The 23,857-nt window shown below is 42.2% G+C and overlaps 1 protein-coding gene across 1 annotated transcript in view; it reads left to right on the forward strand.

The window, feature by feature from the left end:
• LOC134863104 (mucin-5AC-like) overlaps positions 1-23,857 on the forward strand; it is a 53,192-nt gene that overhangs the window by 11,695 nt on the left and 17,640 nt on the right. The window contains exons 16-34 of the mRNA XM_063881371.1: positions 1-47; positions 152-407; positions 1,258-1,307; positions 1,565-1,668; positions 1,780-1,931; positions 3,275-3,413; positions 3,965-4,075; positions 4,522-4,701; positions 5,607-5,846; positions 6,505-6,661; positions 6,827-6,955; positions 7,528-7,675; positions 8,361-8,404; positions 8,539-8,718; positions 9,643-11,685; positions 13,513-13,812; positions 15,451-19,674; positions 21,075-21,412; positions 21,924-22,248. The exon at positions 1-47 is cut by the window's left edge and continues 80 nt beyond it. Of these exons, the coding sequence (XP_063737441.1) occupies positions 1-47; positions 152-407; positions 1,258-1,307; positions 1,565-1,668; positions 1,780-1,931; positions 3,275-3,413; positions 3,965-4,075; positions 4,522-4,701; positions 5,607-5,846; positions 6,505-6,661; positions 6,827-6,955; positions 7,528-7,675; positions 8,361-8,404; positions 8,539-8,718; positions 9,643-11,685; positions 13,513-13,812; positions 15,451-19,674; positions 21,075-21,412; positions 21,924-22,248 (9,167 nt within the window). The remainder of the gene's footprint in view (positions 48-151; positions 408-1,257; positions 1,308-1,564; positions 1,669-1,779; positions 1,932-3,274; positions 3,414-3,964; positions 4,076-4,521; positions 4,702-5,606; positions 5,847-6,504; positions 6,662-6,826; positions 6,956-7,527; positions 7,676-8,360; positions 8,405-8,538; positions 8,719-9,642; positions 11,686-13,512; positions 13,813-15,450; positions 19,675-21,074; positions 21,413-21,923; positions 22,249-23,857) is intronic.

Below are 23,857 nucleotides of genomic sequence, written 5' to 3' on the forward strand. Positions count from 1 at the left end.
TGCAGCTGCAGGGATCCACCTAAGAGGCTGGAGGAACACCATATGTGGTGAGTGCATCCTATTGGCGACAACAAATAATTTACCTGGATGAAAAAATTAATTTATTGAACATACACCATTTCTACTTCTCAAATCTTATCTCTCATACTAGGCAAATTCAGTGAATCATGTCGGGGAGAAACTGTGTATGACTACAACATGACCTGCTGCAGCCGCACCTGCCGGTCCCTCAGCCAGACTGACCACTCCTGCAAGAGCAGCATCACCGCAGTGGATGGCTGCGGCTGTACAGAGGGAACCTACATGACTGAGGACAGCCAGTGTGTGTCCAGAGAACGCTGTCCTTGCTATGATAAAGAAACCATTATTCCTGCTGGGCAGACTGTCAAAAAAGATGGCAACACATGGTAAAACATAGTGTAATGATGTCAGAGGTTAGGCATTCAGGAATGTCATAAAAAACCTATATAGAGTCGCGAGCTGAAACCCCTCCGCAGCACCTCTGTGTGTTCAGCAGGATGTCTGCAGGAGGGACTTAGAGTTGTTGTATATAATACATATAATGTCTCTGTTCTAGCAGTAAACACTGAGAAGTGTTTCAGAAATAATGCTGGATGTGGTTTGGAACATAATATGGCATTTAATCACGGCAGCGTTTAGCTGAGTTTCTTCTCCTGGTAGAAAACTTTCACAGAGCAGAGAGATCTGCATGATGCTCCAAAGGGGCAGCTTCAGGTCAGCTCAAATTTAAATCGACAGTTACAGAATCAGCACTTCAGGAACAGGGCTGGAATAGAGGGGGATGAGGCATGCTACAATGGGCGATCAGTTTGGTATTTGGAGCAAAACAGTTATTGTTAAAATATAGCATAATAGGAGACCAGTAAGCAAATAAAAACAGGTTTATCCTAACATTAATATAGTGAATTTAGCTTATTAAAAAGGTGCTATGATTTACTTAAATCTACTTTTTGTAAAATATTGAACAAATAAACTTGGCTTGAGTTTTCATTTAACTGGTGTTACATCAAATCTAGCAATCCATTTTGGATATGTGTACTTTCCCACGATGGGATTATATGCATTTCAATTCTACCAATTGTACCTAATGTTGTTCCAGTTGATTTGGAAAATGAGGGGAAGCTAGAGGGCATTGTAGCAAGTCAACATTATTTTAAAACAATTACGAATTCCATTGACAAACAAAGAATGGTTTCAGGATGCTAGCTGATGACGTTAACTTTTTTTTTGTCACAGTGTTTGCAGACAAGGAGCTCTCAGCTGTTCAGGAGTGACTCAACAACCATGTATGTTTCCACATACCACATGCAGAAAATCAATGCTATTTGGTGAATGCTATTGTGCTTAACTGTTTGATTTGTGGATGATAATGAATGTTAATCCCCTTGTAATTTCCCCATATTTTGAATTATCTTCCAAATCATGAAAGTCCTAGGATGACAGAAGTCATTCCTTGTTAATTCGTAGTGTGCTATAATCATATGCACAATGCAATATTATGATCAAAACGCTCTTCATCATGAGTTTGTCATTTATTACCCAGCATCATGTGTGGCCCCAATGGTTTACTTTGACTGCTCCGATGTTCAACCTGGGATCACTGGGACTGAATGTCTAAAGAGCTGCAGCACTCTGGACATGGCTTGTGTAAGTACAGCATAAAGTGCACAAACAAACACACTAACACACACACACCTTAAACATATTTCTAACATACATGACTAACAGTCTTTTCCGGCCTCCTTTGGTGTGCTACAGATTTCTACCGACTGCACGTCGGGCTGCATGTGTCCTGATGGCCTGGTGTCAGATGGACTGGGAGGCTGCATCAACGAGAGCAGCTGTCCATGCCTGCATAACGGACAGGCCTATCATCCCGGGCAGACTCTCACTGTGGACTGCAACATCTGGTTTGTGCACCGCTTTACAAATACACAGTATTGTATATGGCTGCCAGGAAATACACACAGTACACTGTATATCCTCTCACACAAGGATTTCCCATTGTATTTTATTTTTGAAAAAATCAACTGATTGGTGGAAACAGTACAAAGCACTTTGAAAAACAAACTTTTATGCAAAAAAAAGAAAGGACATCAGTCAAAAAATACTTTTTCATTTTGTCCTTGACTTTAAATATGTCTATAAAAAATCCGTTTAACCTCATTAAAATGTCTGCATTAATTTTCTTTGAATGACATTTTTATTGAACTTTTCACTATCGTGTTAGCTGTCTCTTTACTATAAAACATGTCCAAGTTGTATATAATAATTGTAATAAACTTGATAAAAATTAAACGACTGCAATGTCCCTTGTTTAGAGCGTCCTGTAAAAAATAGTTAGCGTCAATTAACCCCCAAATTGACCAATCAGAGTAAAATATCCAATTAAGCTGAGTAGAATTTGTTATGTTCAGAAATATATCCAGTATATAAAGTAAATTGGTCTAAAAAGATGGTCATTGGAATCTGGTGCTCCGATCATCATGTGCTGTGACTCGAGCACAGTCACAGGGTCCCCTGATGAGAAGGCACATGTGAATCTGTGCAAACAGAGGAAAGTGAGTGTACACTCATTTTGCAGATACAAGTAAAAATTGGTGCTGGCAAAAAAAACCGTTATTGCGTTAATCACATTGATTATCTGTGATTAATCCTGATTGATTATTTGTATTTACTTGTATTTTGGGAGGCGATAAAATGCGAGACAAATTGATAGTAGTGACAGTGATTTTCCTTAATTTATTATAACATGATTTCTGAATTATTGGCATGAATTTCCAAAAACAATCAGACACTTGGCTAAAGCAAAGCTGCTGTCCCAGAGAGCCGCTGTGATTCCGCTCTGCATAAGCATATCATCTCTGCTGCTGTCATACTGCAGCTCTATCTGTTCCTCCAGTGGTCGCTCTATCCACTATCACACTCCTGTTTATCTTCTACCAACTGGAGCACACTTCAGCAAAATGTTTGTCTCTTTGCCCAAAACCTAAAGCAAACAAGTGCAGTGTGATAGCAATGGCTTCCTTTCTCTTTTCACTGCCTGGCGATCCATGGTAAACATCTGCTCTAGTATTATGGGGCAACTTTGGGTCAAACTAAGTAACGTTATATATTGTTTTTTTTAACACATTAAGGTGTGAGTGTTAAGGTGTTAACATTAACAGCCAAAATAGAAACACTAGAAGAAAGCAATGACTCTTTATGGTAGGTGTAGCTTATTAAAGTTTGTTTCCGGTGTGTGTCTCCCCAGCTCCTGCAGTGGAAGGAAGTTCACATGTACCACCAATGTGTGTGATGCAGTGTGTGGTATCTATGGTGACGGGCACTATGTCACATTTGATGATAAGAGGTTTGACTTCAATGGAGACTGTGAATACACACTTCTACAGGTAAAGTGGCAGGTGGACAGTGGAACAGTGAATACAATTGTAATCCTTAAAATGTTACAAGTGTGATTACTATGGGTACATTAAATGTTTACAGCGCTAGATAAAATGCTGCATCGATTCAGGTTTTCAGAGGACAACATCAAAATCAGAACCAGAAATCCTTTACTTTTTCTACGGCAGGAAATTTACAGTTTTACAGCAAGTAATGACAGTGGCATGGCAGGTAAAAAAAAAGGCATGCAATAATAAAGAATAAGCTAACCTAGTAATTGTAGAAAAGCACAGTCACTTGAATCAAAATAAACAAAGATAAGTATGTAAGTACACATCCATGGCTAAAAATTATGAGCAGCAGCTTCAGATCTTGGTTACATATGTAGGCTAATGTAAGGTTTTTATCATAACAAAATTAAAATGTTGGTTCTCACACAAAGCCAATTTCGGAAAAATTCAGATCAATAATCTCTAATTATGGTCTTATTTCTTGCAAAAAAGTTAAGCATTATAACTTGGTTTCCACTAATTGCATCCTGTGTCTACGCCTAACTCAGGACCACTGTGGCATCGGAAAGACCAACGGAAGCTTCAGAATTATCTCGGAAAATGTTCCATGTGGAAGCACTGGAACGACCTGCTCCAAGGCCATCAAGATCTACCTTGGGGTAAACACAACACCCGTTCTGCCTAAAGTTGTTGGCATGAGGAACACTCTAAAGTATACAGTGCTGGAAAAAATTAAGAGAGCACTCCAAATGTGTTTTGTATGGCAGCCATTCCATTCCAGTGTCAACAGAGAGAAATGTTTTCTGTAGTTTATAGAACAAAAATGTTTTATTTTTAATTTTAACACACACACACATACCTATAAATAGCAAAACCAGAGAAACTGATAATGCTGCGGTGGTCCAAATGTGTCCATGCTACTGCCATGCACTAGGTGTGGATTTGTTTCTTTTTGAAGAAAAAAGCATTTTATTTCAAGCTATCGTGTTCCCTTTAATGAAATGGTATTTACCTTTTGATGTTAAAACTACTGAAGAATAATGAATTGATTAAACCTTAACCTGTCTACTTATTTAACTCCATGATGATTTTATTTTGCCTACAGGATAATGAATTCCAATTAAAAGATGAAAAATTCAGCGTGTTAAAGGGCAGCACGGGTAAAGGTGGTAAATCTAAATTACATAAGATGGGTATCTACCTGGTGGTGACGATCAAGCCAGGACTTGTGATGGTTTGGGACCAGAAGACCAGTCTTTTCATTAAACTCAACCCGCAGCTCCAGGTAAATAATCAAGTCTCTATCTCTCAATTAAAACCATTGCACAAAGGATATTGATGCGGGCACTTACGTTTCAGATTTACTCAATATTTGGTTAATCGAATATCGCAATAATAAAAAAATGTGGTGGACATGATGACTAACAGTCAGTAAAATAACATGGTGCTGATATCATGATGTATTACCCAACCCAGCAACCCAGTTGAGCGGTTGAGGCTCTTGTATCTAATAACTTTATTTAAAAGTTCATTCATTAACAGGCGCAGCCTGGTCACTGCTCTCATCAAGTTAGTGACTAGCTGGTGATCATTTTGTAAATCTCAGTAGAAGGCAGAGACTTAACAGACAAAAGATGACTAATACTGAATTTAGTTGTTTTAAACCTGACAGCATTCTTTTGTTGTCTGCAAACACATTTGCCATAAAAGGTGTTTAAGCCTGGACTTCTGTAACAGTTGTTCTGATTTTTCCATCAATCAATTCAGCTTCAGATTAGCTAAAGGTACATTTGTCATGGGAATCTGGCTAACAATCTATCTTATTGTCTTCAATTCTCACAATGTAAGATAGTGCTATGTTTACGTTAAGTCAAATCCGGAAAGACGAGCAAGAATGGCACTAGAGGCTTTTCTCAATTCAAATCTTGTTTCCCTTCTTCTCCTCGCTGGCTTTTGTAAGAATTTGATTGACATATCTTAATCCAGCTAATTACTTTTTTTGTGCACACTCTGTCCCAAACAGTTTCCAAAGACTCAGATGGTGCAGTGTAAACTAGCCCTCTTCCTATGAAAAGTCGATGCATCAGATGAAAATGCCATACCTCCACCTGAGGGGGTGAAGAATATTTGCCTTACTCAGTATCAGTCCAATCATAGCTGTATATTCTGTCATTGTGCTTCCCACTTTAGGGTCAAGTATGTGGTCTGTGTGGAAACTACGACGGTAACAGTAAGAACGACTTTACTACACGCTCCCAGGAGACAGTTGCAGATGTTCTAGAATTTGGAAACAGTTGGAAGGTTTCATCCACCTGCCCAGATGCCGGACTTGTCACTGATCCCTGTGCCTCTAACCGCTATCGAGCAGCCTGGTCCCAGAAACAGTGCAGCATCATCACCAGCGTTACCTTCCAGAGCTGCCATTCAAAGGTAACAGCGTTATCAGACTCATACAACTCTCAAGCTGTGGTATTCGGAAAGTTCTATCTTTGTAAATGTGACTCCAATTTATCACTGATTACTACTATTATTCCCTGTGCCACAGTTGCCACTACTACAAGCATGGAACGACACTTTAGTTATGCCCTACGTAGTGACTTTTAAGCATGATCTATACTTTAGCCACTAAGGGATGCAACGGGAGAATTTGTTAGGACTCGTGTTTCAGACTAAGACACAATGTCCAATGAGTTTATCTTTGAATCTATCGATCCATTTATTATCAGTTCCATATGTTCACCATGATGAATTTATCCACATGGCTCTGTCTGTTATCATTCAGTGAACAATATATGTATGCCAGTCACACTCTGATACAAACACTTTAACACACAGTTCGACTCTACTCTATAACACTGTGTTGACACCACACGGTCAAAACCTGTTTGCTTTCCCGTCCCACACACCTAATTATGATCACCAAGTGATTACCTATATGCACCATCCTGTGGTCAATGTCAGAACAGCATTTTCCATTCACTTTGTGCAGACAACAATAAATCACACAAAATGCATTATTGCTCCAACACCCTACTTTTATCATTCTCCTAAAGTCTTTTGCTAAACAGAACACTACTGTGTGTTGAAGGTTGACCCTGGTCCATACTTTGATTCTTGCGTGAGAGACTCTTGTGCTTGTGACTCTGGTGGGGACTGCGAGTGTCTCTGCACTGCTGTGGCTGCTTATGCCAAAGCTTGTAATGAAGCTGGGGCCTGTGTTAAATGGAGAACTCCAAAGCTCTGCCGTAAGTTTGACACCATTACACATGGAACATCTGAGATACAGCATTTGAGGATTTGTAGGATGTATTTTTAGCCCCCCCAAAATAAACTTGTTTATCATATTATGTAACACTTTGTATTTTGTAGAGAGCTATGAAGTACATATGTTTGTTTGTTGTTTCTTGCAGCTGTTTTCTGCGACTATTATAATGCCCCTGGTGACTGTGAGTGGCATTACAAGCCTTGTGGAGCTGACTGCATGAAGACATGTAGGAATCCTTCAGGAAACTGTTCCACGCTCATCACTGCCCTCGAAGGTAGTTTCCCCAAATATGTTATGCCATCATCTTGACTAGAGGAAGGTGTTAAGGTCAGACTTTGAGTACATCTCAGGTCAACTGACTGATAGACCTTTATTCCAAGAAATAAAAGTCATTTTGATCCAGTAGACATATTGGATCTAGATATCAAAGTAGTAAGTAAACACACTTGTGTTTTAAAATTGGGAGTAGGATTCACTTGAGAAAGTTGTGTATGGATGACCAAACCCAAAAAACTGCTTATGCACTCAAATAGAAGGTTCTTGTTTGGAAGTTGGAGACATAAATCACATATTTGTAGTACAGTTCTTAATAAGCTGTGTCAACTTCCAGAGTCTCAATTCTCCATTGAGCATAAAGTACTTTATGCTCAATGGTGTTTATAAATGAGGCCACTGGACACGGTCAATATTTTGAAACCAAGCCTTTCAGCAAATTGCATTTGCAATTTGCAATGCTCTGTTTGTAAAGAGTTTTGAGTTTAAGCACTATAGGAATGCAGCTCTTTATCATTAAGTAATATTTGTATTTCTATATATGTTAATCTAAATGTTATAATGGTGTTGCAGGCTGCTATCCAAAGTGTCCCCCAACCCAGCCCTACTTTGATGAAGACAACATGAAGTGTGTCACCTGGCGTCAATGTGGCTGCTATGATGACAAAGGCACCCACTACAGCATTGGAGATAAGGTTCCATCGAACAACTGTTACACTTGGTATGTCTCATTCAGAGGATTTATTGTACATACAATTTGAAATTAGGCCTCAATCAAGTCAAAGCCCCATGAAATGTGTATGACCTACATTTGAAAGCTTGAAAGTTGAAGTAAGAAATAAAGAATTTGTATCTAAAACACATTTTCTGCATATCTACATCCCCTCAATTATTTCAGATAATGTGTGATAATTCTGTTTAAAGACACAGAAACAGTTCCCGTTAGTAATGGTTCAGGCAGAAAGTGGTACTTCAGCCCAGGAGACTTTGAGAAGGCTTCAAATCAAAATGATTATAAATTCAGATAAAGTTCTCTGAACAGTTGATATTGCAAAAGCTCCTAAGTTTGGGAAGACAATTCAGAAAATGTATGTATATACAGTATAAGGCTATGACACACATAGTCTTCTTAACGTAAAGGGCTCTGTACCTTATTGACTGTGGGCACCTGTATCAAATGGATACAGACACACTTCTTTTATCAAAAACACACACACATCCACAATTAGGCCATGCAGACCGTGTTTTTTCGATTTTCAAAACGAATTCTTGTCAAAAACAAACATGACCTACTTGTGACCACTAACATATTAGTGTGGGCTTACATGAAATAATAGTTGTGGTGGAATATGACATGCAAACTACTAAGGATTATTGATATGACTTAATGTATCTTCAATGTTTAGCTCCTGTTCAGATTCTGGAATAAGGTGCAGCTACAATGTGAACTGTAAGTAAATACATACACTGACACAAACCTGACCACTATTTACGTATTATTTTATGTGAATACACATACACACACTCAAACATAACAGTTCTAAGAAAATAAGAACATAAAAGCATTTCACTTCCTATCTGCAGCTTGTACATGCTTCATTAATGGAAAAACATATGAATATGGGGAAACCATCTACAACACCACGGATGGGCTAGGAAACTGCATCACAGCTGAGTGTGGGGCAAATGGGACTGTAACAAGAAGAACGTACACGTGCGTAACGACCACTACACAAGGCCCTCAAACTACGTCTTTTGCATTTAGCACGGTTGGGGAGACAACATTAGGTAAGAGAAAATCTGTGCAGCATGAACACTTATGTTATAAACATTGATTATGTGGTAAATATTTAACTCAAAAACTATAAAAAGAAAATAAATACTTCAATAAATTTTACATTCGGATAATATTCTCTAAAATAAACACATTTTGCATTGTTCGAAACATTTCTAATTTCCTCACAGTTGCTGCAACTACGTTACAAGCCAACACGACATTTGGAACCACATCTGCTGAAGTGTCCACTTCACAAGCAACAACATTGGAAACCATTATTACATTGCCAACAATTACTGAAACAACAGTTGGTGTAGTCACAGGAGAGCAAAACACAACCACATTAATTACTCTACCATCTATTATCATTTCAACTATTGTGTCTACAAGTCCTGAAACTACAGTTGTAACATTAACACCCTCGGTTGTAACCAAAACCACTGAAACTCCTCTAACAGAAACAGAGGGAACCACTGCCACACCTTTAGAAACAACAACCTCAGCAGGAACAACAGTAAACGTTGCTACAACTAAACCACCAAAAGAAGTCACCAGTGGCCCAGTTACAACCTCTACCACAGCTGTTGTGGAAACTACAACAACGACAGGTGTTACAACAGAAAGTCCAGAAACTACAGTTGTAACATCAACACCCTCTGTTGTAACCAAAACTACTGAAGTTCCTGTAACAGAAACAGAGGGGACCACTGCCACACCTTTAGAAACAACAACCTCAGCAGGAACAACAGTAAACGCTGCTACAACTAAACCACCTAAAGAAGTCACCACTGGCCCAGTTACAACCTCTACCACAGCTGTTGTGGAAACTACAACAACGACAGGTGTTACGACAGAAAGTCCAGAAACTACAGTTGTAACATCAACACCCTCGGTTGTAACCAAAACTACAGAAGTTCCTGTAACAGCAACAGAGGGGACCACTGCCACACCTTCAGAAACAACAACCTCAACAGGAACAACAGTAAACGTTGCTACAACTAAACCACCTAAAGAAGTCACCACTGGCCCAGTTACAACCTCTACCACAGCTGTTGTGGAAACTACAACAACGACAGGTGTTACAACAGAAAGTCCAGAAACTACAGTTGTAACATCAACACCCTCGGTTGTAACCAAAACTACTAAAGTTCCTGTAACAGAAACAGAGGGGACCACTGCCACACCTTTAGAAACAACAACCTCAGCAGGAACAACAGTAAACGTTGCTACAACTAAACCACCTAAAGAAGTCACCACTGGCCCAGTTACAACCTCTACCACAGCTGTTGTGGAAACTACAACAACAACAACAGGTGTTACGACAGAAAGTCCAGAAACTACAGTTGTAACATCAACACCCTCGGTTGTAACCAAAACTACGGAAGTTCCTGTAACAGCAACAGAGGGGACAACTGCCACACCTTTAGAAACAACAACCTCAGCAGGAACAACAGTAAACGTTGCTACAACTAAACCACCTAAAGAAGTCACCACTGGCCCAGTTACAACCTCTACCACAGCTGTTGTGGAAACTACAACAACAACAACAGGTGTTACGACAGAAAGTACAGAAACTACAGTTGTAACATCAACACCCTCGGTTGTAACCAAAACTACTGAAGTTCCTGTAACAGAAACAGAGGGGACCACTGCCACACCTTTAGAAACAACAACCTCAGCAGGAACAACAGTAAACGTTGCTACAACTAAACCACCTAAAGAAGTCACCACTGGCCCAGTTACAACCTCTACCACAGCTGTTGTGGAAACTACAACAACGACAGGTGTTACGACAGAAAGTCCAGAAACTACAGTTGTAACATCAACACCCTCGGTTGTAACCAAAACTACGGAAGTTCCTGTAACAGCAACAGAGGGGACCACTGCCACACCTTTAGAAACAACAACCTCAGCAGGAACAACAGTAAACGTTGCTACAACTAAACCACCTAAAGAAGTCACCACTGGCCCAGTTACAACCTCTACCACAGCTGTTGTGGAAACTACAACAACGACAGGTGTTACAACAGAAAATCCAGAAACTACAGTTGTAACATCAACACCCTCGGTTGTAACCAAAACTACTGAAATTCCTGTTACAGCAACAGAGGGAACCACTGCCAAACCTTCAGAAACAACAACCTCAGCAGGAACAACAGTAAACGTTGCTACAACTAAACCACCTAAAGAAGTCACCACTGGCCAAGTTACAACCTCTACCACAGCTGTTGTGGAAACCACAACAACGACAGGTGTTACAACAGAAAGTCCAGAAACTACAGTTGTAACATCAACACCCTCGGTTGTAACCAAAACTACGGAAGTTCCTGTAACAGCAACAGAGGGGACAACTGCCACACCTTTAGAAACAACAACCTCAGCAGGAACAACAGTAAACGTTGCTACAACTAAACCACCTAAAGAAGTCACCACTGGCCAAGTTACAACCTCTACCACAGCTGTTGTGGAAACCACAACAACGACAGGTGTTACGACAGAAAGTCCAGAAACTACAGTTGTAACATCAACACCCTCGGTTGTAACCAAAACTACGGAAGTTCCTGTAACAGCAACAGAGGGAACCACTGCCAAACCTTTAGAAACAACAACCTCAGCAGGAACAACAGTAAACGTTGCTACAACTAAACCACCTAAAGAAGTCACCACTGGCCCAGTTACAACCTCTACCACAGCTGTTGTGGAAACTACAACAACGACAGGTGTTACAACAGAAAGTCCAGAAACTACAGTTGTAACATCAACACCCTCGGTTGTAACCAAAACTACTAAAGTTCCTGTAACAGAAACAGAGGGGACCACTGCCACACCTTTAGAAACAACAACCTCAGCAGGAACAACAGTAAACGTTGCTACAACTAAACCACCTAAAGAAGTCACCACTGGCCCAGTTACAACCTCTACCACAGCTGTTGTGGAAACTACAACAACGATAGGTGTTACGACAGAAAGTCCAGAAACTACAGTTGTAACATCAACACCCTCGGTTGTAACCAAAACTACGGAAGTTCCTGTAACAGCAACAGAGGGGACAACTGCCACACCTTTAGAAACAACAACCTCAGCAGGAACAACAGTAAACGTTGCTACAACTAAACCACCTAAAGAAGTCACCACTGGCCCAGTTACAACCTCTACCACAGCTGTTGTGGAAACTACAACAACGACAGGTGTTACAACAGAAAGTCCAGAAACTACAGTTGTAACATCAACACCCTCGGTTGTAACCAAAACTACTGAAGTTCCTGTAACAGAAACAGAGGGAACCACTGCCAAACCTTCAGAATCAACAACATCAGCAGGAACAACAGTAAAGATTGCTACAACTAAACCACCTAAAGAAGTCACCACTGGCCCAGTTACAACCTCTACCACAGCTGTTGTGGAAACTACAACAACAACAGGTGTTACGACAGAAAGCCCTGAAACTACAGTTGTAACATCAACACCCTCGGTTGTAACCAAAACTACTGAAGTTCCTGTAACAGAAACAGAGGGAACCACTGCCAAACCTTCAGAATCAACAACATCAGCAGGAACAACAGTAAAGATTGCTACAACTAAACCACCTAAAGAAGTCACCACTGGCCCAGTTACAACCTCTACCACAGCTGTTGTGGAAACTACAACAACGACAGGTGTTACGACAGAAAGTCCAGAAACTACAGTTGTAACATCAACACCCTCGGTTGTAACCAAAACTACTGAAGTTCCTGTTACAGCAACAGAGGGAACCACTGCCAAACCTTCAGAATCAACAACATCAGCAGGAACAACAGTAAAGATTGCTACAACTAAACCACCAAAAGAAGTCACCACTGGCCCAGTTACAACCTCTACCACAGCTGTTGTGGAAACTACAACAACAACAGGTGTTACGACAGAAAGGCCAGAAACTACAGTTGTAACATCAACACCCTCGGTTGTAACCAAAACTACTGAAGTTCCTGTAACAGAAACAGAGGGAACCACTGCCAAACCTTCAGAATCAACAACATCAGCAGGAACAACAGTAAACGTTGCTACAACTAAACCACCTAAAGAAGTCCCCACTGGCCCAGTTACAACCTCTACCACAGCTGTTGTGGAAACTACAACAACGACAGGTGTTACGACAGAAAGTCCAGAAACTACAGTTGTAACATCAACACCCTCGGTTGTAACCAAAACTACTGAAGTTCCTGTAACAGAAACAGAGGGGACCACTGCCACACCTTTAGAAACAACAACCTCAGCAGGAACAACAGTAAACGTTGCTACAACTAAACCACCTAAAGAAGTCACCAGTGGCCCAGTTACAACCTCTACCACAGCTGTTGTGGAAACTACAACAACGACAGGTGTTACAACAGAAAGTCCAGAAACTACAGTTGTAACATCAACACCCTCGGTTGTAACCAAAACTACTGAAGTTCCTGTAACAGAAACAGAGGGGACCACTGCCACACCTTTAGAAACAACAACCTCAGCAGGAACAACAGTAAACGTTGCTACAACTAAACCACCTAAAGAAGTCACCACTGGCCGAGTTACAACCTCTACCACAGCTGTTGTGGAAACTACAACAACGACAGGTGTTACGACAGAAAGTCCAGAAACTACAGTTGTAACATCAACACCCTCGGTTGTAACCAAAACTACGGAAGTTCCTGTAACAACAACAGAGGGGACAACTGCCACACCTTTAGAAAAAACATCCTCAGCAGGAACAACAGTAAAGGTTGCTACAACTAAACCACCTAAACAAGTCACCACTGGCCCAGTTACAACCTCTACCACAGCTGTTGTGGAAACTACAACGACGTCGCCAGGTGTTACGACAGAAAGTCCTGAAAGTACAGTTGTAACATCAACATCCTCGGTTGCAACCAAAACTACTGAAGTTCCTGTAACAGAAACAGAGGGGACCACTGCCACACCTTTAGAAACAACAACCTCAGCAGGAACAACAGTAAACGTTGCTACAACTAAACCACCTAAAGAAGTCACCACTGGCCCAGTTACAACCTCTACCACAGCTGTTGTGGAAACTACAACATCTTCGCCAGGTGTTACGACAGAAAGTCCTGAAAGTACAGTTGTAACATCAACACCGTTTGTCGTTACAAAAACTACGGAAGTTCCTGTAACAGCAACAGAGGGGACCACTGCCAAACTTTCAGAAACAACAACCTCAGCAGGAACATCAGTAAACGTTGCTACAACTAAACCACCTAAAGAAGTCACCACTGGCCCAGTTACAACCTCTACCACAGCTGTTGTGGAAACTACAACAACTCCAGGTTTTACGACAGAAAGTCCAGAAACTACAGTTGTAACATCAACACCCTCGGTTGTAACCAAAACTACTGAAGTTCCTCTTACAGCAACAGAGGGAACCACTGCCAAACCTTCTGAATCAACAACCTCAGCAGGAACAACAGTAAACGTTGCTACAACTAAACCACCTAAAGAAGTCACCACTGGCCCAGTTACAACTTCTACAACAGCTGTTGTGGAAACTACAACAAAGACAGGTGTTACGACAGAAAGTCCAGAAACTACAGTTGTAACATCAACACCCTCGGTTGCAACCAAAACTACTGAAATTCCTGTCACAGAAACAGAGGGGACCACTGCCACACTTTTAGAAACAACAACATCAGCAGGAACAACGCTAAATGTTGCAACAACTAAACCACCTAAAGAAGTCACCACTGGCCCAGTTACAACCTCTACCACAGCTGTTGTGGAAACTACAACAACGCCAGGTGTTACAACAGAAAGTCCAGAAACTACAGTTGTAACATCAACACCCTCTGTTGTAACCAAAACTACTGAAGTTCCTGTTACAGCAACAGAGTTAACCACTGCCAAACCTTCAGAAACAACAACATCAGCAGGAACAACAGTAAAGATTGCTACAACTAAACCACCTAAAGAAGTCACCACTGGCCCAGTTACAACCTCTACCACAGCTGTTGTGGAAACTACAACAACGACAGGTGTTACAACAGAAAGTCCAGAAACTACAGTTGTTACATCAACACCCTCGGTTGCAACCAAAACTACTGAAGTTCCTGTAACAGAAACAGAGGGGACCACTGCCACACCTTTAGAAACAACAACCTCAGCAGGAACAACAGTAAACGTTGCTACAACTAAACCACCTAAAGAAGTCACCACTGGCCCAGTTACAACCTCTACCACAGCTGTTGTGGAAACTACAACATCTTCGCCAGGTGTTACGACAGAAAGTCCTGAAAGTACAGTTGTAACATCAAGACCCTCGGTTGTAACCAAAACTACTGAAGTTCCTCTTACAGCAACAGAGGGAACCACTGCCAAACCTTCTGAATCAACAACCTCAGCAGGAACAACAGTAAACGTTGCTACAACTAAACCACCTAAAGAAGTCACCACTGGCCCAGTTACAACCTCTACCACAGCTGTTGTGGAAACTACAACAAAGACAGGTGTTACGACAGAAAGTCCAGAAACTACAGTTGTAACATCAACACCCTCGGTTGCAACCAAAACTACTGAAATTCCTGTCACAGAAACAGAGGGGACCACTGCCACACCTTTAGAAACAACAACATCAGCAGGAACAACGCTAAATGTTGCAACAACTAAACCACCTAAAGAAGTCACCAGTGGCCCAGTTACAACATCTACCACAGCTGTTGTGGAAACTACAACAACTCCAGGTTTTACGACAGAAAGTCCAGAAACTACAGTTGTAACATCAAGACCCTCGGTTGTAACCAAAACTACTGAAGTTCCTCTTACAGCAACAGAGGGAACCACTGCCAAACCTTCTGAATCAACAACCTCAGCAGGAACAACAGTAAACGTTGCTACAACTAAACCACCTAAAGAAGTCACCACTGGCCCAGTTACAACCTCTACCACAGCTGTTGTGGAAACTACAACAAAGACAGGTGTTACGACAGAAAGTCCAGAAACTACAGTTGTAACATCAACACCCTCGGTTGCAACCAAAACTACTGAAATTCCTGTCACAGAAACAGAGGGGACCACTGCCACACCTTTAGAAACAACAACATCAGCAGGAACAACGCTAAATGTTGCAACAACTAAACCACCTAAAGAAGTCACCAGTGGCCCAGTTACAACATCTACCACAGCTGTTGTGGAAACTACAACAACGCCAGGTGTTACAACAGAAAGTCCAGAAACTACAGTTGTAACATCAACACCCTCTGTTGTAACCAAAACTACTGAAGTTCCTGTTACAGCAACAGAGGGAACCACTGCCAAACCTTCAGAAACAACAACATCAGCAGGAACAACAGTAAAGATTGCTACAACTAAACCACCTAAAGAAGTCACCACTGGCCCAGTTACAACCTCTACCACAGCTGTTGTGGAAACTACAACAACGACAGGTGTTACAACAGAAAGTCCAGAAACTACAGTTGTTACATCAACACCCTCGGTTGCAACCAAAACTACTGAAGTTCCTGTAACAGAAACAGAGGGGACCACTGCCACACCTTTAGAAACAACAACCTCAGCAGGAAAAACAGTAAACGTTGCTACAACTAAACCACCTAAAGAAGTCACCACTGGCCCAGTTACAACCTCTACCACAGCTGTTGTGGAAACTACAACATCTTCGCCAGGTGTTACGACAGAAAGTCCTGAAAGTACAGTTGTAACATCAACACCGTTTGTCGTTACAAAAACTACGGAAGTTCCTGTAACAGCAACAGAGGGGACCACTGCCAAACTTTCAGAAACAACAACCTCAGCAGGAACATCAGTAAACGTTGCTACAACTAAACCACCTAAAGAAGTCACCACTGGCCCAGTTACAACCTCTACCACAGCTGTTGTGGAAACTACAACAACTCCAGGTTTTACGACAGAAAGTCCAGAAACTACAGTTGTAACATCAACACCCTCGGTTGTAACCAAAACTACTGAAGTTCCTCTTACAGCAACAGAGGGAACCACTGCCAAACCTTCTGAATCAACAACCTCAGCAGGAACAACAGTAAAAGTTGCTACAACTAAACCACCTAAAGAAGTCACCACTGGCCCAGTTACAACCTCTACCACAGCTGTTGTGGAAACTACAACAAAGACAGGTGTTACGACAGAAAGTCCAGAAACTACAGTTGTAACATCAACACCCTCGGTTGTAACCAAAACTACTGAAATTCCTGTCACAGAAACAGAGGGGACCACTGCCACACCTTTAGAAACAACAACATCAGCAGGAACAACGCTAAATGTTGCAACAACTAAACCACCTAAAGAAGTCACCAGTGGCCCAGTTACAACCTCTACCACAGCTGTTGTGGAAACTACAACAACGCCAGGTGTTACAACAGAAAGTCCAGAAACTACAGTTGTAACATCAACACCCTCTGTTGTAACCAAAACTACTGAAGTTCCTGTTACAGCAACAGAGTTAACCACTGCCAAACCTTCAGAAACAACAACATCAGCAGGAACAACAGTAAAGATTGCTACAACTAAACCACCTAAAGAAGTCACCACTGGCCCAGTTACAACCTCTACCACAGCTGTTGTGGAAACTACAACAACGACAGGGTTTACGACAGAAAGTCCAGAAACTACAGTTGTAACATCAACACCCTCGGTTGTAACCAAAACTACTGAAGTTCCTGTAACAGAAACAGAGGGGACCACTGCCACACCTTTAGAAACAACAACCTCAGCAGGAACAACAGTAATCGTTGCTACAACTAAACCACCTAAAGAAGTCACCACTGGCCCAGTTACAACCTCTACCACAGCTGTTGTGGAAACTACAACATCTTCGCCAGGTGTTACGACAGAAAGTCCTGAAAGTACAGTTGTAACATCAACACCGTTTGTCGTTACAAAAACTACGGAAGTTCCTGTAACAGCAACAGAGGGGACCACTGCCAAACTTTCAGAAACAACAACCTCAGCAGGAACATCAGTAAACGTTGCTACAACTAAACCACCTAAAGAAGTCACCACTGGCCCAGTTACAACCTCTACCACAGCTGTTGTGGAAACTACAACAACTCCAGGTTTTACGACAGAAAGTCCAGAAACTACAGTTGTAACATCAAGACCCTCGGTTGTAACCAAAACTACTGAAGTTCCTCTTACAGCAACAGAGGGAACCACTGCCAAACCTTCTGAATCAACAACCTCAGCAGGAACAACAGTAAGCGTTGCTACAACTAAACCACCTAAAGAAGTCACCACTGGCCCAGTTACAACCTCTACCACAGCTGTTGTGGAAACTACAACAAAGACAGGTGTTACGACAGAAAGTCCAGAAACTACAGTTGTAACATCAACACCCTCGGTTGCAACCAAAACTACTGAAATTCCTGTCACAGAAACAGAGGGGACCACTGCCACACCTTTAGAAACAACAACATCAGCAGGAACAACGCTAAATGTTGCAACAACTAAACCACCTAAAGAAGTCACCAGTGGCCCAGTTACAACCTCTACCACAGCTGTTGTGGAAACTACAACAACGCCAGGTGTTACAACAGAAAGTCCAGAAACTACAGTTGTAACATCAACACCCTCTGTTGTAACCAAAACTACTGAAGTTCCTGTTACAGCAACAGAGGGAACCACTGCCAAACCTTCAGAAACAACAACATCAGCAGGAACAACAGTAAAGATTGCTACAACTAAACCACCTAAAGAAGTCACCACTGGCCCAGTTACAACCTCTACCACAGCTGTTGTGGAAACTACAACAACGACAGGTGTTACAACAGAAAGTCCAGAAACTACAGTTGTTACATCAACACCCTCGGTTGCAACCAAAACTACTGAAGTTCCTGTAACAGAAACAGAGGGGACCACTGCCACACCTTTAGAAACAACAACCTCAGCAGGAAAAACAGTAAACGTTGCTACAACTAAACCACCTAAAGAAGTCACCACTGGCCCAGTTACAACCTCTACCACAGCTGTTGTGGAAACTACAACATCTTCGCCAGGTGTTACGACAGAAAGTCCTGAAAGTACAGTTGTAACATCAACACCGTTTGTCGTTACAAAAACTACGGAAGTTCCTGTAACAGCAACAGAGGGGACCACTGCCAAACTTTCAGAAACAACAACCTCAGCAGGAACATCAGTAAACGTTGCTACAACTAAACCACCTAAAGAAGTCACCACTGGCCCAGTTACAACCTCTACCACAGCTGTTGTGGAAACTACAACAACTCCAGGTTTTACGACAGAAAGTCCAGAAACTACAGTTGTAACATCAACACCCTCGGTTGTAACCAAAACTACTGAAGTTCCTCTTACAGCAACAGAGGGAACCACTGCCAAACCTTCTGAATCAACAACCTCAGCAGGAACAACAGTAAAAGTTGCTACAACTAAACCACCTAAAGAAGTCACCACTGGCCCAGTTACAACCTCTACCACAGCTGTTGTGGAAACTACAACAAAGACAGGTGTTACGACAGAAAGTCCAGAAACTACAGTTGTAACATCAACACCCTCGGTTGTAACCAAAACTACTGAAATTCCTGTCACAGAAACAGAGGGGACCACTGCCACACCTTTAGAAACAACAACATCAGCAGGAACAACGCTAAATGTTGCAACAACTAAACCACCTAAAGAAGTCACCAGTGGCCCAGTTACAACCTCTACCACAGCTGTTGTGGAAACTACAACAACGCCAGGTGTTACAACAGAAAGTCCAGAAACTACAGTTGTAACATCAACACCCTCTGTTGTAACCAAAACTACTGAAGTTCCTGTTACAGCAACAGAGTTAACCACTGCCAAACCTTCAGAAACAACAACCTCAGCAGGAACAACAGTAAAGTTTGCTACAACTAAACCACCTAAAGAAGTCACCACTGGCCCAGTTACAACCTCTACCACAGCTGTTGTGGAAACTACAACAACGACAGGGTTTACGACAGAAAGTCCAGAAACTACAGTTGTAACATCAACACCCTCGGTTGTAACCAAAACTACTGAAGTTCCTGTAACAGAAACAGAGGGACCACTGCCACACCTTTAGAAACAACAACCTCAGCAGGAACAACAGTAATCGTTGCTACAACTAAACCACCTAAAGAAGTCACCACTGGCCCAGTTACAACCTCTACCACAGCTGTTGTGGAAACTACAACTACTCCAGGTGTTACGACAGAAAGTCCAGAAACTACAGTTGTAACATCAACACCCTCGGTTGTAACCAAAACTACTGAAGTTCCTGTTACAGCAACAGAGGGAACCACTGCCAAACCTTCTGAATCAACAACCTCAGCAGGAACAACACTAAAGATTGCTACAACTAAACCACCTAAAGAAGTCACCACTGGCCCAGTTACAACCTCTACCACAGCTGTTGTGGAAACTACAACAACGACAGGTGTTACGACAGAAAGTCCAGAAACTACAGTTGTAACATCAACACCCTCGGTTGCAACCAAAACTACTGAAATTCCTGTCACAGAAACAGAGGGGACCACTGCCACACCTTTAGAAACAACAACCTCAGCAGGAACAACAGTAAACGTTGCTACAACTAAACCACCTAAAGAAGTCACCACTGGCCCAGTTACAACCTCTACCACAGCTGTTGTGGAAACTACAACAACGCCAGGTGTTACGACAGAAAGTCCAGAAACTACAGTTGTAACATCAACACCCTCGGTTGTAACCAAAACTACTGAAGTTCCTGTAACAGAAACAGAGGGGACCACTGCCACACCTTTAGAAACAACAACCTCAGCAGGAACAACAGTAATCGTTGCTACAACTAAACCACCTAAAGAAGTCACCACTGGCCCAGTTACAACCTCTACCACAGCTGTTGTGGAAACTACAACAACGACAGGTGTTACGACAGAAAGTCCAGAAACTACAGTTGTAACATCAACACCCTCGGTTGTAACCAAAACTACTGAAGTTCCTGTAACAGAAACAGAGGGGACCACTGCCACACCTTTAGAAACAACAACCTCAGCAGGAACAACAGTAAACGTTGCTACAACTAAACCACCTAAAGAAGTCACCACTGGCCCAGTTACAACCTCTACCACAGCTGTTGTGGAAACTACAACAACTCCAGGTGTTACGACAGAAAGTCCAGAAACTACAGTTGTAACATCAACACCCTCGGTTGTAACCAAAACTACTGAAGTTCCTGTAACAGAAACAGAGGGGACCACTGCCACACCTTTAGAAACAACAACCTCAGCAGGAACAACGCTAAACGTTGCTACAACTAAACCACCTAAAGAAGTCACCACTGGCCCAGTTACAACCTCTACCACAGCTGTTGTGGAAACTACAACAACGCCAGGTGTTACAACAGAAAGTCCAGAAACTACAGTTGTAACATCAACACCCTCGGTTGTAACCAAAACTACTGAAGTTCCTGTTACAGCAACAGAGGGAACCACTGCCAAACCTTCAGAAACAACAACATCAGCAGGAACAACAGTAAAGATTGCTACAACTAAACCACCTAAAGAAGTCACCACTGGCCCAGTTACAACCTCTACCACAGCTGTTGTGGAAACTACAACAACGACAGGTGTTACGACAGAAAGTCCAGAAACTACAGTTGTAACATCAACACCCTCGGTTGTAACCAAAACTACTGAAGTTCCTGTTACAGCAACAGAGGGAACCACTGCCAAACCTTCAGAATCAACAACATCAGCAGGAACAACAGTAAACGATTGCTACAACTAAACCACCTAAAGAAGTCACCACTGGCCCAGTTACAACCTCTACCACAGCTGTTGTGGAAACTACAACAACGACAGGTGTTACGACAGAAAGTCCAGAAACTACAGTTGTAACATCAACACCCTCGGTTGTAACCAAAACTACTGAAGTTCCTGTAACAGAAACAGAGGGGACCACTGCCACACCTTTAGAAACAACAACCTCAGCAGGAACAACAGTAAACGTTGCTACAACTAAACCACCTAAAGAAGTCACCACTGGCCCAGTTACAACCTCTACCACAGCTGTTGTGGAAACTACAACAACGACAGGTGTTACGACAGAAAGTCCAGAAACTACAGTTGTAACATCAACACCCTCGGTTGTAACCAAAACTACTGAAGTTCCTGTAACAGCAACAGAGGGAACCACTGCCAAACCTTCAGAAACAACAACCTCAGCAGGAACAACAGTAAACGTTGCTACAACTAAACCACCTAAAGAAGTCACCACTGGCCCAGTTACAACCTCTACCACAGCTGTTGTGGAAACTACAACAACGACAGGTGTTACGACAGAAAGTCCAGAAACTACAGTTGTAACATCAACACCCTCGGTTGTAACCAAAACTACTGAAGTTCCTGTAACAGCAACAGAGGGAACCACTGCCAAACCTTCAGAAACAACAACCTCAGCAGGAACAACAGTAAACGTTGCTACAACTAAACCACCTAAAGAAGTCACCACTGGCCCAGTTACAACCTCTACCACAGCTGTTGTGGAAACTACAACAACGACAGGTGTTACGACAGAAAGTCCAGAAACTACAGTTGTAACATCAACACCCTCGGTTGTAACCAAAACTACTGAAGTTCCTGTTACAGCAACAGAGGGAACCACTGCCAAACCTTCAGAATCAACAACATCAGCAGGAACAACAGTAAAGATTGCTACAACTAAACCACCTAAAGAAGTCACCACTGGCCCAGTTACAACCTCTACCACAGCTGTTGTGGAAACTACAACAACGACAGGGTTTACGACAGAAAGTCCAGAAACTACAGTTGTAACATCAACACCCTCGGTTGTAACCAAAACTAGTGAAGTTCCTGTAACAGAAACAGAGGGGACCACTGCCACACCTTTAGAAACAACATCCTCAGCAGGAACAACAGTAATCGTTGCTACAACTAAACCACCTAAAGAAGTCACCACTGGCCCAGTTACAACCTCTACCACAGCTGTTGTGGAAACTACAACAACGACAGGTGTTACGACAGAAAGTCCAGAAACTACAGTTGTAACATCAACACCCTCGGTTGTAACCAAAACTACTGAAGTTCCTGTTACAGCAACAGAGGGAACCACTGCCAAACCTTCAGAATCAACAACATCAGCAGGAACAACAGTAAATATTGCTACAACTAAACCACCTAAAGAAGTCCCCACTGGCCCAGTTACAACCTCTACCACAGCTGTTGTGGAAACTACAACAACGACAGGGTTTACGACAGAAAGTCCAGAAACTACAGTTGTAACATCAACACCCTCGGTTGTAACCAAAACTACTGAAGTTCCTGTAACAGAAACAGAGGGGACCACTGCCACACCTTTAGAAACAACATCCTCAGCAGGAACAACAGTAATCGTTGCTACAACTAAACCACCTAAAGAGGTCACCAGTGGCCCAGTTACAACCTCTACCACAGCTGTTGTGGAAACTACAACAACGACAGGTGTTACGACAGAAAGTCCAGAAACTACAGTTGTAACATCAACACCCTCGGTTGTAACCAAAACTACTGAAGTTCCTGTTACAGCAACAGAGGGAACCACTGCCAAACCTTCAGAAACAACAACCTCAGCAGGAACAACAGTAATCGTTGCTACAACTAAACCACCTAAAGAAGTCACCACTGGCCCAGTTACAACCTCTACCACAGCTGTTGTGGAAACTACAACAACGACAGGAGTTACGACAGAAAGTCCAGAAACTACAGTTGTAACATCAACACCCTCGGTTGTAACCAAAACTACTGAAGTTCCTGTTACAGCAACAGAGGGAACCACTGCCAAACCTTCAGAAACAACAACCTCAGCAGGAACAACAGTAATCGTTGCTACAACTAAACCACCTAAAGAAGTCACCACTGGCCCAGTTACAACCTCTACCACAGCTGTTGTGGAAACTACAACAACGACAGGTGTTACAACAGAAAGTCCAGAAACTACAGTTGTAACATCAACACCCTCGGTTGTAACCAAAACTACAGAAATTCCTGTTACAGCAACAGAGGGAATCACTGCCAAACTTTCAGAAACAACAACCTCAGCAGGAACAACAGTAATCGTTGCTACAACTAAACCACCTAAAGAAGTCCCCACTGGCCCAGTTACAACCTCTACCACAGCTGTTGTGGAAAC

Source organism: Eleginops maclovinus, chromosome 4 (genome assembly GCF_036324505.1).
Source record: "Eleginops maclovinus isolate JMC-PN-2008 ecotype Puerto Natales chromosome 4, JC_Emac_rtc_rv5, whole genome shotgun sequence".
In the NCBI taxonomy this organism is placed as follows: Eukaryota; Metazoa; Chordata; class Actinopteri; order Perciformes; family Eleginopidae; genus Eleginops; species Eleginops maclovinus.